At 34.2% G+C, this 14,839-nt stretch overlaps 1 protein-coding gene across 1 annotated transcript in view; it reads right to left on the bottom strand.

Annotated features, from left to right (window-relative positions):
* Positions 1 to 3,459: 3,459 nt before the first annotated feature.
* nAChRa7 (nicotinic acetylcholine receptor alpha7 subunit) overlaps positions 3,460 to 14,839 on the bottom strand; it is a 201,539-nt gene continuing 190,159 nt past the window's right edge. The window contains exons 6-12 of the mRNA XM_018551289.1: positions 12,185 to 12,260; positions 10,156 to 10,350; positions 7,387 to 7,473; positions 6,774 to 6,883; positions 5,375 to 5,486; positions 4,514 to 4,911; positions 3,460 to 3,781 (exon numbers count right to left, since the gene is read on the bottom strand). Of these exons, the coding sequence (XP_018406791.1) occupies positions 3,614 to 3,781; positions 4,514 to 4,911; positions 5,375 to 5,486; positions 6,774 to 6,883; positions 7,387 to 7,473; positions 10,156 to 10,350; positions 12,185 to 12,260 (1,146 nt within the window). The 3' untranslated portion in view covers positions 3,460 to 3,613. The remainder of the gene's footprint in view (positions 3,782 to 4,513; positions 4,912 to 5,374; positions 5,487 to 6,773; positions 6,884 to 7,386; positions 7,474 to 10,155; positions 10,351 to 12,184; positions 12,261 to 14,839) is intronic.

The following is a 14,839-nucleotide window of genomic DNA, read 5'->3' as shown; positions in this document are numbered from 1 at the left end:
TTTTATAATATATATATATATATATATATATATATATATGTATGTATAAACAGATGGCTCATTCTTATCGCAATAAAAACGACGTTGCTAAACACCTTTCCACCAACTTGAACTACAGCAAACGCACATTAAAAAAGAAACTATAGGAATCAGACGTCTTATAATGACAAAAATTACAAAGGCATTAAGGAATCTCTATTTTACATCATTAACTTTTTTGGAAAGAATATAATCCACGGCACTTTGTAGCCTGGAAGTAGGAGGACAAATGTTTTCTTGTCTGATGTTTGAGAAGCTTATTCTATCTTTTGTATACTGAATAAAATAAGCTTGAGAAGGTACAGTTTGTTTTTGAGGAATTATAAACATGTACAAAAGCACGATCTAAACAGAAATAATTCTTTGAAAATAAAATCAAAGAGTTGGAAAAGGTGAACGTATTTCGAATGATTATAACAGATGTAGTCTCTTTTAAGTACATAAATTCCTTATTTTTTCCTTCTTCCTACTTCCAAAGCGCGATGTGTGGCATTTGTTGTTCTAGTTCTAAAGTACTAGATCAGTTCAACATGTATTTGGTTCATGCGACCAGGCGTAACGTCGTCATTATCTCGCCAAGTCAATTAGAGGCTAATCGAGCCACTTATTAATTTTTATATCATAAAGGGCAATCGTGTCGGCATTAAAACGTCGATGTCTCGAACTTATACATTTTGTTGCTTTTCTTAGCGAATTATTTCCTTGATCTCTCCATAACTATTATATTTGACACCGATTATAATTAATCGCATTTTTCGTCTAAAAATTTCTATCCCTCTTTAATACAATACATTCGACGTTAATCTGTTTATTTCTTTCCTTTTTCGTCGTTCTTCGCGCTCAGAAAACATCGTATTCTTACTATATACTTTTACGCGTAATCCCATCCACGGTACAACATGATCAACAACGATTCATTACTTTAATAATCTTTAATAGTATTTAAAAGATAACATGATTGGTTGTCGCGTATCCAGTGCCGAAAAATGTACGATACGACTTGAGTTCGTCTCCCTGATGTCTCGTCGAGACGACATCCGCCTACGAGTCTGTCCGTGTGAGCAAGAGTAACTTCCTTTCTTTATCGGTCGCCATCCCACGTTGCTTTTTCTCCTTCCGTGACTAATCGTCTTCGTCGCTTCCGCGATTTTCTACCACATTCTCGAGCGGCTCGTAAATTAACAGAGAACATGAAAAGTGTCAATTTTATGAGTGCACTCGGAAGTGAAGTCATGTCCTCCGTATCGCTTTTTTGCGAACGAAAAAAATATTTCTCGTGATAAATCCACTCGTTAATCGTAGCATTTAGTATTGCAATATTAATTTATACATAGTATAATTGCTCAATTTTAATATAGCTGCCGATGTTCAGTGTCAGCTAAAATACGCCGCAGTGTTTCCGAACAGAACAAGAGTCATTAAAGTTACATATTTTTTCCTGAGAAGAGAAACAAAAGCTCATATTCTTGCTTAACTTTTGTTCTCCAAAACAGTTTTTAAATGTCGGAAAGAAGTTACAGTTATGTTGTCGCGATAATGGTTTCTGCCATTGCTACAGAGAAGAAAAAAATAAATACGTGAAACAATAAAATATACGCGAGTCTTTGTATGTTCAAAACGTAAGTATGTCTGCGTAAACTCGTGTTTTATACGTGCGATGTAAGAGATAACGATCCGTTTTCTCGGCACACATCCAACAGGAAATATAGGTATTTTGCTTGAAACTCAAGCATGCAAATTATATTAAAAAATGTGAGATTTTCGGCTATCCAGATCTCATAATTTATATGAAACTCGGACAGTCAACTTGAAAAGTTAGTCGTCTAATTCTCGAAATATAGAGCCGTTTAATATCCTAGTACACATATGCGATATTAAGCTCGTATTTACACGATCCCGATAGCAAAGTATAAGGGATCAGAAAATTGCATTCAGCATTAAATGTGCGACGAGAATGCGGACAAATAACAAAACAGTATATTCAAACTTGCAGACATGAAAAAAAGTACATCGCTCGAAACTGAATTTCTCGCAGCGGAAGTTATCGAACAATCGCAACCATTTTCCGCATTTGTCTCTCGCGTCCGATTTTTGCGTCCTTCCGTAGTGTCCTTCGAATTTCTCTCGCGACCTACTCGAGAGAATATTTTGTGTCACCGCCACTTAAATCGTAATACAAATCCTCCGTCTATTAAATCGTCGATTTTTACGTACTAATGATACCGATAAGAAAAATTCACCTGGCATTATTTAAATCACTTGGCAGTTCATCGTATATATTCTGAAAGTGTAACCTGTACGTTTACCTTTAAAAACCAACCCTTGTCCTGCTTTGTCCTTTTTATCCCTATTTGTTGCTTGTTTCCCTCTTTCTCCCTTCATCATTTTATTTTGTACGGATAAAAAGGAACCGTCGTCGGCATTCTCGAGCGTTTCTTTTCGCATCTTATTATGGACAAGTACCATCGACTGACGTACATAGTATTCCGAAATTTCTTTAAGGTATTACAGTTTATGTATTCTCGAGAACTTCAGTCACACTTGAAAACTTTGATTTTATATCAGTGTTTTTTCGGTGTGTACACTACTATATTATTCGTATTTTCTCATTTATATGTTAATTTTATATCCCTTGAAATTTATATTTTTCAAAATTTCTGCTTTTGTGTGTGTGGGAGGGATTTTCGAATTTGGGATCTTTATATGCGAATTCGTAGAAACGTTACGAAACATGTCTGGACTGCCGTAAGAGTCTTCTTAAACCTAGTAATATACTGAGCCTCGGGTACATTCGAAGATTTCTATAACGTACTAACCTTGGGCCGCAGAAAAGTATTTTTAACTCATTGGCAAATCACGGTTCCGTGTGATTAACGCTCTCGCATGATGTTACGTGCGTGTGTGTACGTGTATGTGTGGTACATCCCCAAGTAGTAGTCGTGGAGGACAGAGTCGAATACTCTCTGGATTCGATCGTTACTTATCACTATGAAAATTCGTAATTAGATTTTTTTATAGAACTAATTATTTAACTCGTTCACGACAAATGTACCATCTCAATTGTACAAAGTGTTCGTCACATCGACTGCTCTCAGGGATGCGTGTAACAAACCAGTGTACGTGTTCTTCGCGTATGCTCTACTCCCGCGTGTCCTTCGTTTTCACGCGTGTGCTCGCGCCATTTATAAACGGTGTGTCAACGTGTTTCGCTAAGGCGTCCTCGTGGGATAATTATATGATAAAATTTTACCGTTACTATTACGTAATTATTTTTAATGCTATTATCGTTATTCTCATTATCGATAATGTTATCATTTTTATTTTTACTGATATTATTATGTGTATCATAAAGAAACGAAGTTACTCCCCGTATTGCTTTCTTCCTAACGCGCAGGTCTCCGAAACGAAGCGGCGTGCGAACTCGAAGATGAACACCCTTTAACCCGATCTGGCGGAAACCGGTTAAGGGCGGACGCTCAGTTAGAGCGTCGCGTGCGGCGTCCGTCGATGCTGGCGCTCGGCACGCAATCCTCGTCGGCCCCGGAACCACCGGCGGCAGACTGGCTTTTCTGAATCACGTGACGATAATGTGCGGCGCTGACAGCAGGACGGTGATGGTAGCGATGATGGTGAACAGAGTAAAAATGATTAGGCACATCCTATCGATCACCATCGCCGCGAACTTCCAGTCGTTCGAGATCTTTGTGTTTTCATCCTCGCTCTTCAATTGATTCGTTATCATCTGAAACAAAATTGTTATTTCATTAAACCTGCGTATTAATTGGTTTTTAAAAAAGATTTTGACTGTTATATTAAATTCTTTTTTCGCTATTTTGAAATTTCAAACGATAAATTTTCAACTAGGATCTTCGAACTTTGAGACTCTTCAAACAGATCTTGGAACATTGCAACTTTGGGATTTTTAACCATTGTGACTTTCAGAGATATAATCTTGGGACTTTTACGATCATCGAGTTTTAAGTCTATTTTGAAACTTTAAGATCTTAGAACCTCAGAGGCATCAGGTCTCGAGTTCAAAGAACCTTGCAATTTTATAATCATAGACGGAGACTTCCTTATAAAGGGTATACAGCTTTCCAAGCCCAGCGAGCTCCTGTCGGTGTTGAATTTCACGTCCAAAATTCGAGGTATGTTAAAAAAATATGTTAATCTTTAAATTTTTTAAAATTTTGAATAATTCAATAAATAAACAGTATTTGACTAGAATGTATATATAGAAATATACTTCGTATATAAAAGATAAAATATGTATATTACTTTTTCAAATTCCCCCCATTTGGATGCGGTACTCACACATACCCAGAAAAGCGAAAAGTTTCCGTCTCTAATCCCTGCCTATAGTTTTAGAACTTTCGGAACTTAGAAATTTAGGCCTTTGGAATTAAATATTTAACAAATCTAAAAATATCAAAATTAGAAAATTCTTTCGATTATTGTCGAATCAAATTGTTACCTTAATCTCCTTCAAGATTAGCACAAGCTCATAACGAGCGCAGAAGCACGCGTTCTGGAGTATCTCGACATGCGGCGTTGACGCGTCCGGCGGATGTGGATGCTGATGCGGCATATGCAAAACCTGATGAGGGGGATGCGATGCGTGCGGCAGCGGCGTCGCATGCTGATGGTGCGGCGTCGTGGGTGCGTGGCTATGATGATGATGGGGCGTTGTGTGTATATGACTATGGCCGTGACCCGTCGCGTGCGCGTGATGAGGTCCGGGTGTGCTGTACACGTTGTTCAGCAAATTGTTGTGAGACGCCAGCGCGTTATCATCCAGGTCCAGGACGTTCGCCAAGAGGGACTTACTACTCCTCTGGTGCAGCTCCAGATCACCGTATGACTTGCTCGTAGCTGATATCCAAAACACGCAATTATTTATTCATTAAATTATTAGTATTAGCAACGGATTACGACACACGGCGATATTATTTCAAACTAAGAAAATTAAAAAGAAATTATATACAATTATTGACATAATAAATAAATGCATTAAGCTGATAAGAGATCTCTCACATGAATGACGTTGTCAATGGTGACCTCTATCTGACTTATGATCAATATCTATTTGAAATTTATTTACTAAGTAATTATTTACCCTCACTTACTATTTATTACTTAATTATTATTTAATTATTAATCAGCTAGAAGGTTGCAATACTTTCTTTCTGAGTTTCCTGCTCGCAGAGCAGTCGAATGTAAATGGTCAGATTTATAAGTAAGAACCAATCGCTCAGTGAACAATTTGCATTCCGTAACTCATCGGAAAGAAGTGTTGCAACCTTTTAGCTGATGAGTGCACTTAAAATTCTCTTACTCGTGACAGGAGATGGCTTCTGAGACTTTTGTATTTCCTTGTCTTGTTCTTCTTGTCCTGGTCTTGACATACGGAGTAAGCGAGGTAGCCAATACAGGAAAATTAATTTAACCTGTAATGCAATTGCAGAAAATGTAACAACATAGTCTAATTTATATTTCAATACTTGTATTATGTATTTATTATGCATACACTATATATTTATGTTCGTACAATAATGTATTCAAATCCGATTACGAAATAGAAGTTTGCGATTTTTCTGTGTCAACACAAACACAACACACACACACACACACACACACACACACACATCTTTAATAATAGTTTTTTTTATTTTTGCTCTTTTATTTAATTGGTTCAAATTAATAATATAAGATAATTGTCGTAATAATCGTCATATTAATCGAATTAAATTAATAAAGCTAATTGAAAACTAAAAAAAATTCTTGTAAGCGTTTATCCTTTTCATTTCTTTTTTTGTTTAAATTCCTCTACACCTTATTATTGTGAATATTTCACGCTTGTTTAATTTAACTTAGGTGCGTATGTTTCATTCGCAGAAGAAATCTGATCGCACGGAAAATCAATCTCCGAAATTTACATTCTAATTAACGTGACGTCCGGTGAAAAATTCGATTATACATGATTTATTATCGCGGTGCGCATTCGGCAGAGTGGCCCTTAATTATTTGCCCATAAAATTTCTGATTTATCCGTGATGAAAAGAGAACAATGTATCAGCTTCAGCGGTGGTGCGTTGCATTTTAATTAAAACCATAATTATCTACCGATACGTACGGAAATCATATAGCACCGGTGACGAATTGAATCGAGCTTCAACAAAATGATTTTCGTCATTATTGTGCACAAATAAAAAGAACGTTTACAAATTGTTTAATTAGACAATGCACTTCCAAGCAGCTCCACAGAATATTAATAAAACCGATTAATTCTAAAAATAAGAATGGGCAAAACAGATTAATCAATAAAATTAGTCAAACGAATAAACAATTTTGAATAAAATAATGTCTCTTTTTGTTGACTTGAACTGATTTTACATTACCGGATATCAATGTTTTGTTTTTCTCGGTTAACTTTATGGCTGCCGACAAAATCATTGCTTTTATCTTATTATCTCAACATGAATGTGTTATTAACATTTTGTTGAAAACTCATGTATCTCAATAAATGTCGTTTAATCTAAATAAAAATATAAATACAAATACGTTTTACAGATATATAAACAAAATTGTAGATTCATCTATTAATAGTTAAATTTATGATGTATATTCACGAAATATAGTAACCAACTAACGCAATACACTGGCAATACTAATGAAGTGACATAATTGTAACTAGTATTATATTAAGTGCTTTGATATCGATCGGAGATAATTACCCATCGACCCATTTCATGGGAGTCAGCATTTCGATGATGATAGTTCAAGATGAGGATCGTGCTGACTACACTACTGGCCACCATAAACATGATACAATTGAAATACGTCCCTGAAAAGTAATAGGAAATAAGAATACAATTTAAAAGTAAGCCAAATTGACAAATAATCATAGTTTAATGTTTAAAATTTGAAGCTGTATTCACTTAGACATGCATTAATATTAACTAATTACTTTCCTTTTAACATCCAAACTTGTAAAAGTATAAATTTTATTTTATTATATAATTGTACACATATTAAGTGCAGTTAATAAAATTTACATCTTTCTTATAACATATATGTAATGAAACGAATTATAAATTTGTATTAAAAGCAATATTAAAGACTAATAGTATTCTCGCAAATTCTTTTAACTTTAAAGCAAAGAGTATTAATTGCATCAGCAGGTATTACACAACCGGGAAATATTGTCTTAAATAAATGCGAATATAAATTTTCGTTCCTTTCTTCTCTCTATTTTTTCTCGAATGGTTCGCAATAAATGTGATTAATTACGCTGTTTTCTCACATTAAAAAATTAATTACATTGAAAATCAATTGAAACAAGCTTACCTAAAAGCGGTACAGCGTCGGATGTCGCCGGCATTGTCTCGGCAACCATATTCAGGAACACAGTAAGGGACAAGAGGATGGTTACTCCTGCAAAAGAGGTTCGTTAGCTTCGATTAATTATTGTTAAAGTCGAGTGCATCGAGGAGGTGGCCAGACAAGATTAACCCTCGGTCCTTGAACGCTCGAAGGGCCCTCGATGCATAAACAATTTCATGCCAAAGACACTTCGATTTTCAGCCTAAGACGATATAATGATCTCCGACCTCGCCGTATCGGATGACATAAAAAAGTACTATTTACATTTCAGTTTACACTCTTTAAGGAGCTATTTACATTTCAGCCTACACTCTTTAAGGAAATAATATATAAAGATTGATGTCACGAAGAAGAATATCTTCTTGAAAATAAGTGAGAATTTTGTTGATTCCTAGTTTCGATTAGGTCTTGAGTAAGAAATTTCAGAGACAGTTTGCACTCCAAGTATATCTTAAGTATTCGACACTCAGGCTTTGAACTTGGTACCGCTCACTCGTGAATCACTGTGTCACGTTAAGAGGCACTTTCAAATTATTTAGACTTTCAAAACGCTACGGCATTCACGGCAGATGCCTCATCTGAATATCAGACCTTAGTCGAGCTTTTTCGAGGCTCACGGTAATACGTTAAGAGTTGCCCAAGTTCCTTAGAAACGCGAAAATCAATTGTGAATGAGTTGCACTGTTTTCTTTCTTGCTCGTTTTGTTTTCTCATAAAATAGAACATTTTTAATTCTTACATTATATTGGAAAACTTGCATTACGTCAATATTGTAATCAATTAAAATGATTTATAGACAATTAGAATCTAAATAATAAAAGCTAAAGATACTACTCATAGAAAAATAAAAAGAAAGTACGATTAATTGAAAGCTCTGTATCTGTAACCCTTTTTATAATATTAACTAATCTGGTTTTTATAGAAACAACTATGCAAATGTAACACTTTAATACATTCTTGATATCTATAAATCACTGTTAATACTAAGTTAATACAATTGTAAAGTAATGTCTGTGCAGAGCCAATTTTTTTTAATTATATCTTCATCTACGAATAGCTATAAGCTTTAAGGTAATTTGCAACGGAGACATCTGCAATTGTTCGGCATTGTCATTCCATTGTCGTCGTATCTCCGCATCGGTGACGACGATTGTCGCGATCGTTTCCGAATTCGATGGAGATTCAGCAACGCGCTTGTACCGAAGAAACTCTACGACCTGAATAGAAAGCTTGCCGAAGTTTGCGCGCCAGGGCGCCGTTTCAATCGGGATCGGAACGAAATCTAATCGCATAAACGCTCGATGCGCTTAGGGAACTCCTGCACCCTGGCTCTAATCACAGGAACGTTTACATGGCAGCGCGAGGTGAAGCAGGCAAGGAATCGGAATTATGCAGCCGAACGATTCGAGCCGTAAGAGGCAGGATTTCACTCGAGCATCCGGTTTCTTGGTAAATTCCAGAGCGACTACGTTTATGAGGAAACAAATAAAATAACATGTCATAAATAGCATTAACGTAATCTTTCAGTATTCATGAATTGTAATGTTACAAATACGTATGGAAGAAAAAGTCTGAAAGCGCTTGATTACATTGCACATACGGTTGAGATTTCATTAGACATTCTTCTCTGTTAAAAATATTATTAGTTAAACTATAATATTAATTATCATAAATCAATTATTTGTTATTTTTGGAATATGATGATATATTTTTCATTTTATTTTAACTGTAAGCTTTAAACATTTATAATCTAGACTATTTTAAGAAAATGTCTAATTAAGAATGTCAGAATTAAATAGAATGTGTTAAAAAGTAATTATAATCAATTATTAATTTTTTTTTATCTATACAATTATAATGTTATAACTATGCAAGAAAAAGTCTGAAAGCGCTTGATTACATTGCAACGGTTGAGATTTCATCGGACATTTTTCTGCTAGGAAAATTATTAGTTAAAAATATAATATTAATTATTATCAATTAACTATTTTTAGATTACGATAATTTTTTATTCTACACTAACTGTAAACTAGATTTATGATCAATATTTTGCGCAAAAAATCCAAATAGTTGAAATTGCTATATAACATTAAATAAAATAAGAGGCCTGTTCTTTTTGGTTGAACTTTTGCACCAGTTCATCTTTTTTTCTTTTCTTTTGGAGAGAAAAGGAAGAAATATGATCTGGTGCACAAGTTCAGTGAAAAAGAATAGACCTTATATAGTTAAAAATATAATTATAGAAATCAAATCTTAATTTTTTTAAAATAAAATGAAGATAAAATAAAACTATTTCCTTTTTTAGATCTTCATTATAAGCAACTTTTTCTGAAAATACTTCTGCAAAGTTGCGAATGTATCATATTTGTAGCTCCTGTGCGACATGCATCTTGTGATAGTCGATTATTCTCTACACAAAGCAGTATAAAATTACAATTGAAATTTATACCCAATAAATCAAGTTTTCGTTTAGTGTAACAAAATTTTATCGGTATAAATTTCCACGTCGAAATGTCGATAAAGTTCTGTTGTTCCCGATTGCAAAAGAAACTCGTGACAACACAGAATAGTTTCTTCACGGTGCCCGGATGCGGGAGCGCCTGCCAGCCGGAACTAGGTCGGGCCTAATCGTGCAAACGTCTGATGCTCTTAGCAAACAGGGACGTGCCTAATCGCGGGAACGTTTACGGGCTGTCGAGGGCAATCGGAGTTTTGCATCAAGTTTAAACTTACCGAGGGAGAGTTTCTCGCCGGAATCGGGCGGCAGAGTGAACCCGAGGACGGCCATGCTGGCAATCAGGACGCATGGCACGATCAAGTTGAAGAAGTAGTAGAGTGTGCGTCTTCTGATGATGACGACAAAAGTGATGTCTATATACGGTTCTGGGCAGCAGTTGTAGAAGATTTCATTTCTTTTACCGGGTACCCCTGAGATAAAAGGAAAGATTAATGTCACTGTAGCATCTCGCGTCAAGTGTATTTATTACATGAATATAACGTTTAATTCTAATCCCTATAGAACACAAAAAATAAGAAACATGGATGTGCAGCACACAATTTTGGTAGATTTTTTAAATATAAAAAGCATAAAGAGATTGTATATATTTTTTTTACGTATACATTTATATGTAATTACACAATAATGACAAAATACTTGCGTTTTATACATATATAATTTAAAAATTAATAGATTTGTATTATTCATCCATGCATATTTAACTAACAGGTTTAACGAACAATACCTAAACTAGAAATTGTTGTTAAATTAAAATTCTCAGATGGATATTCCGTCTAATGCTTAAATATGACATTGTACACGTATACGGGCAATCGATGTACTGTCAATAAAACGAAGTGCTTTCTCGAACGCGTAACAAAAGGTTGTTGGAAGCGAAAAATTTCTCTTTTCTGCTCTTTGAATTATCCCGTGCAACAGGGCAAAGAAAAACGGAAGATTCTATCTTGCGTTATTCCTCCGGGTACAAACTGGTGCGCTTTGCTGCAGCTGCAGTTACTTAAGATACATTTCTACCACAAGTCTCATAACCACGGCTCATACATTGCACGTATACGTCGACCTACGCTATTCCCACGCGTAATGCATCGTACAATTTTTCGAGAGATACACGAGATACGCCACGAGAGAGCAAATGCTTTTATTTCTGCGTTGGAGGAACAATAAAGGTGCCACGCCATTTCTTACGTTTACAATAAATTTATCAATGGCGAATTACACATAATTGGACAATGTATCATAATTGCAATGCTATCTCTCTCGCAATTATCAGAGAGAAACACGAACCAGATGTTTCTATTTTTGCTCAACAATTCCAATACGGATATTACGTAAGTTCCGTGTGGAAGTTCATTTTCGAACCATTACTTTATACGTAATCGAACAATAGATTATACCTTTTTCTTTTATTAATGCTAATTGAAAGTTCTCGTTAACAAAAAAGATGTTATTAACTGATCCTTTATCTTTACTTTATTGTATTAATTTTCATAACGTATTATTTTAAATTTAAATTTTGTAATAAATTATTCATGCATTTATTGGAAACTTATTCTGAATTCAAAATTAATCTTTAAAATGTAGATCAATTTCGTCTTATATAAACTATTTCTTTAGGCATACTTATACATATAGTGGGTTTTAATATATGAAAAATTATTTTATATAAAATATTGAAATAAATCACAAAAAATATTATTCATATAAGATTTACATTTGAAAATTCTTCCTACATATTCACATATGTAGAAACGCTGCAAGTCTAAAAGCTTTCGTGCAGCTAAACATTCTATCAATTATTTTATATATATCAAGAGTAAAATAATTTGCTAAATATACACAGTATAAACATCTGGAAATAAAAGATTGTAATTTAAATCTGTCCTTCGATTCCCAAACGATTATTCAGCGACTATCACGAACTGTTATTCGCTCCTCGAATCAAGCAAGCAGCAATTTCTCTCGCGACACTTTACCGATTGCCCGACGTGTTCGCCAGCGAAAACACTAAACTTCGGACGCACGCGGAGCGAGCCGCTACGTCCCAGTTGACCCAGATGCAGGCAATTTTGACAGGGACAAAGTGAGGATCAATACCGGTTCCGATTTGCGAAACGATTGATCATCCGCCCGTGGCCGTGCAAGACTTTAGAATTGCTAATCGGCCGGGAATCACTTTCGGCGCCGGGGCAAACTATCCGGGCGTGGCGACGTGAACGGTTCCCGATAAGGACTGTAAAAACTCACCCAACAGATGCCACTCGCCGTTAGTGATGAAACTGCTGATGTCACCTCCGGACTCGTCCTGCAGCTGCAGATCCAACTGTGCGACAATTTATGACAGTCGATTAGAGGAAAGTTATTGCAACCGCGCCATGTAAGACGACTGTTTCAAAAATTGCGGAAAAGTCTGTTCAACAGTATGGCAGAGACACAAAAGTTACCGGCTTTTCTTTTAAAAGAATATTTTTTCTATATATTAAAACTAAAACTCTCGTTACGCCACAACTTTTCAGAGCACTTTTGATATTTGAGGATTAATTTGCTGTAATTTATTTTTTTTCCGCAATTTTATATTATTAAATATGTGTCATATTTATTACTACTACATTTAGTTATATAAAATAATTGATACAAGCAACATAAAGTTTAAGAATTTAATAATGAAACAACCAAAACATCATGCGTAAATAATACTTTTTATTGTACATCCTCTGTTGATTTATAGACTTTGTAGTCTTGTTGATGTTCATGTGAATTCATGTATGTATGTTTATTTACGTAGCTTTATATGAAGCTTTCGCAAACCTCCCGCGATTTCTGCGTGTTTGAATATCGATGCAAACTTTTTTGCATTGACGTTTTGGCGCAATCTATGACGAATTAATATCTAGGGGCAGATTGTTATAATAAATGAAAATGAACGATCTCTCAAATCGAAATCTTTTTTTGCATCTCGTTCGTATTCAATGGATCGAACTGAGCTCGAAAACATCTTGGCGCATATTCCGTTGTCTTACTTCCTTTTGCCTTCGTTTACTTCCTTTTGCCTTCGTTTACTTCCATTTCGTTCTGCTTATTGTCATCCTTAATGAACCTCTGAGCGTTCTCGAATTGCCTGGCACCATGTAATTCGCAACCTCAATTTTAATTATTTCGAAGTTTCACGTTCAACAATTGAAGATTCGCTAGGTATGTGCATTGGTCGTGTGGCAGAACTACACGATAAATCGGTACGCATAAATTGCACGCGGCTATGAAACTTTCGTAGTTAACAAAGTTATTGTTACCATAATCGGACAACATTAGCATGCCATACAGCTACATTTCTATTGTAATACAAAACAAAGTTTTTAAATGAAATATTCTACCGCTATAATTTTGAATTAATATTATTTTAGGAGAAATATCTGCGAGAAATTAAGACATCATAACATACTCTTCTGTTATCTCTATTTCTTTATAAAATAATTTTATAAATTAATTTTTTACGTAACTATTATTTTATCATTAATTAATTGATTTAAGCACAACATATTTTATTTATTTATCACTCAATTTATAAGAAGAGATCATTTAACTGTTAAGAATAATATATATTCTTTTATTTATAAGCAAAATTACTTTAAGAAAATGTAAGTTATAGTATATTCAATTATATAATTTTGTTGTAACAATATAAAAACATTAAAAAGGTTTCTTTCTTATAAAGTGAGTTGGATTATACAAATAAAAGGTTGTAGAGAAATCGCGTGTGGTGAGAATCCTGAATAACATTCTCACGTTCATTGTCTTCTAAATGCGCGTCTTACGATTCGTAAATTTCCTGCGATTCACTCTGAAATGGCATTTACCATCCCAGTGGTGTTTTGACCAAACACCGAGTGCATTTTACGCTTATTGTGGTATTTTTGAAGTGTATACAAATCTGGTATACAAACCGCAGATGTCAAATATTTTTCAAAAAATGTTTTAACATTCTCGCGAATTTTTCGTAAAATCTCCTGGTAAAAGAAATTGATGAAATATAAAATAAGAAAAAAGAATATAAATTTTTATAAATCTATTATTATACTACTAATATAATGAAATAAGGGCAATGAGCCAATTTTCATTAAAATCTTTAAATCAATCTAATATATTGCGAAGAATATCTATTATTATACCTTCTATCTTATCTATTATTATTAAGAATATTCTATTATTTTACCTTCAATTTTGTATTATTCCTATTTGGTTGTATAAATTATATTCTATAATTAAAAAATGTTAATTAAACAAATACGTTTTTATACTAATCTTTCACTAACGGATTTGTTACTTTTTTAGATCGAAATTAGTTTCCAACAAAAGTGCTGTCTAGACGCAAAAAACATTAATATTTAAATGTAAAAGTTATTTTGAACCATGACCTATTAAAGAAAATAGAAATTTATACAAATAAAAATAATTAATTTTTTAAATAAAATGTTGATCCAGCGAAAGATGTAAGTACCAAGTTATTCAAAGATAAATTAAGTAAAACCGACAATAAGGCATCCAATCGTATCTTACAATAAAAATAAGATTAATTCTATTACTAATAATCTATTTATGCTTTTTATAAAATTAATTTATTCAGATTTCTCTCGTTTGCTTCAAATAAATAATTATTCAACACCATTCTCAGATAAACGAGAATCGCAATTCCGAGAATGCTATCCCACCTTTCATCAGAGGTGGTGAGAAACGCGTCTCCATTACGCGATCGGAGTATAGTACTTTACTCAAAGCTCCGTTCTTAGGAATCTCACGAATCGTTCTTGCGAGCGAATCTTACATTGGCAAACAGTGAAGATTTTCTGTCTCTTTCCCTCCTGCCCCCTTTTCACTTCTCTCTCTCTCTCTCTCTCTCTCTCTCTC

The sequence above is a fragment of the Cyphomyrmex costatus genome, unplaced genomic scaffold, assembly GCF_001594065.2.
Source record: "Cyphomyrmex costatus isolate MS0001 unplaced genomic scaffold, Ccosl1.0 scaffold137, whole genome shotgun sequence".
NCBI classification, from domain to species: domain Eukaryota; kingdom Metazoa; phylum Arthropoda; class Insecta; order Hymenoptera; family Formicidae; genus Cyphomyrmex; species Cyphomyrmex costatus.
This window is presented reverse-complemented; position numbering and strand designations above follow the sequence as displayed.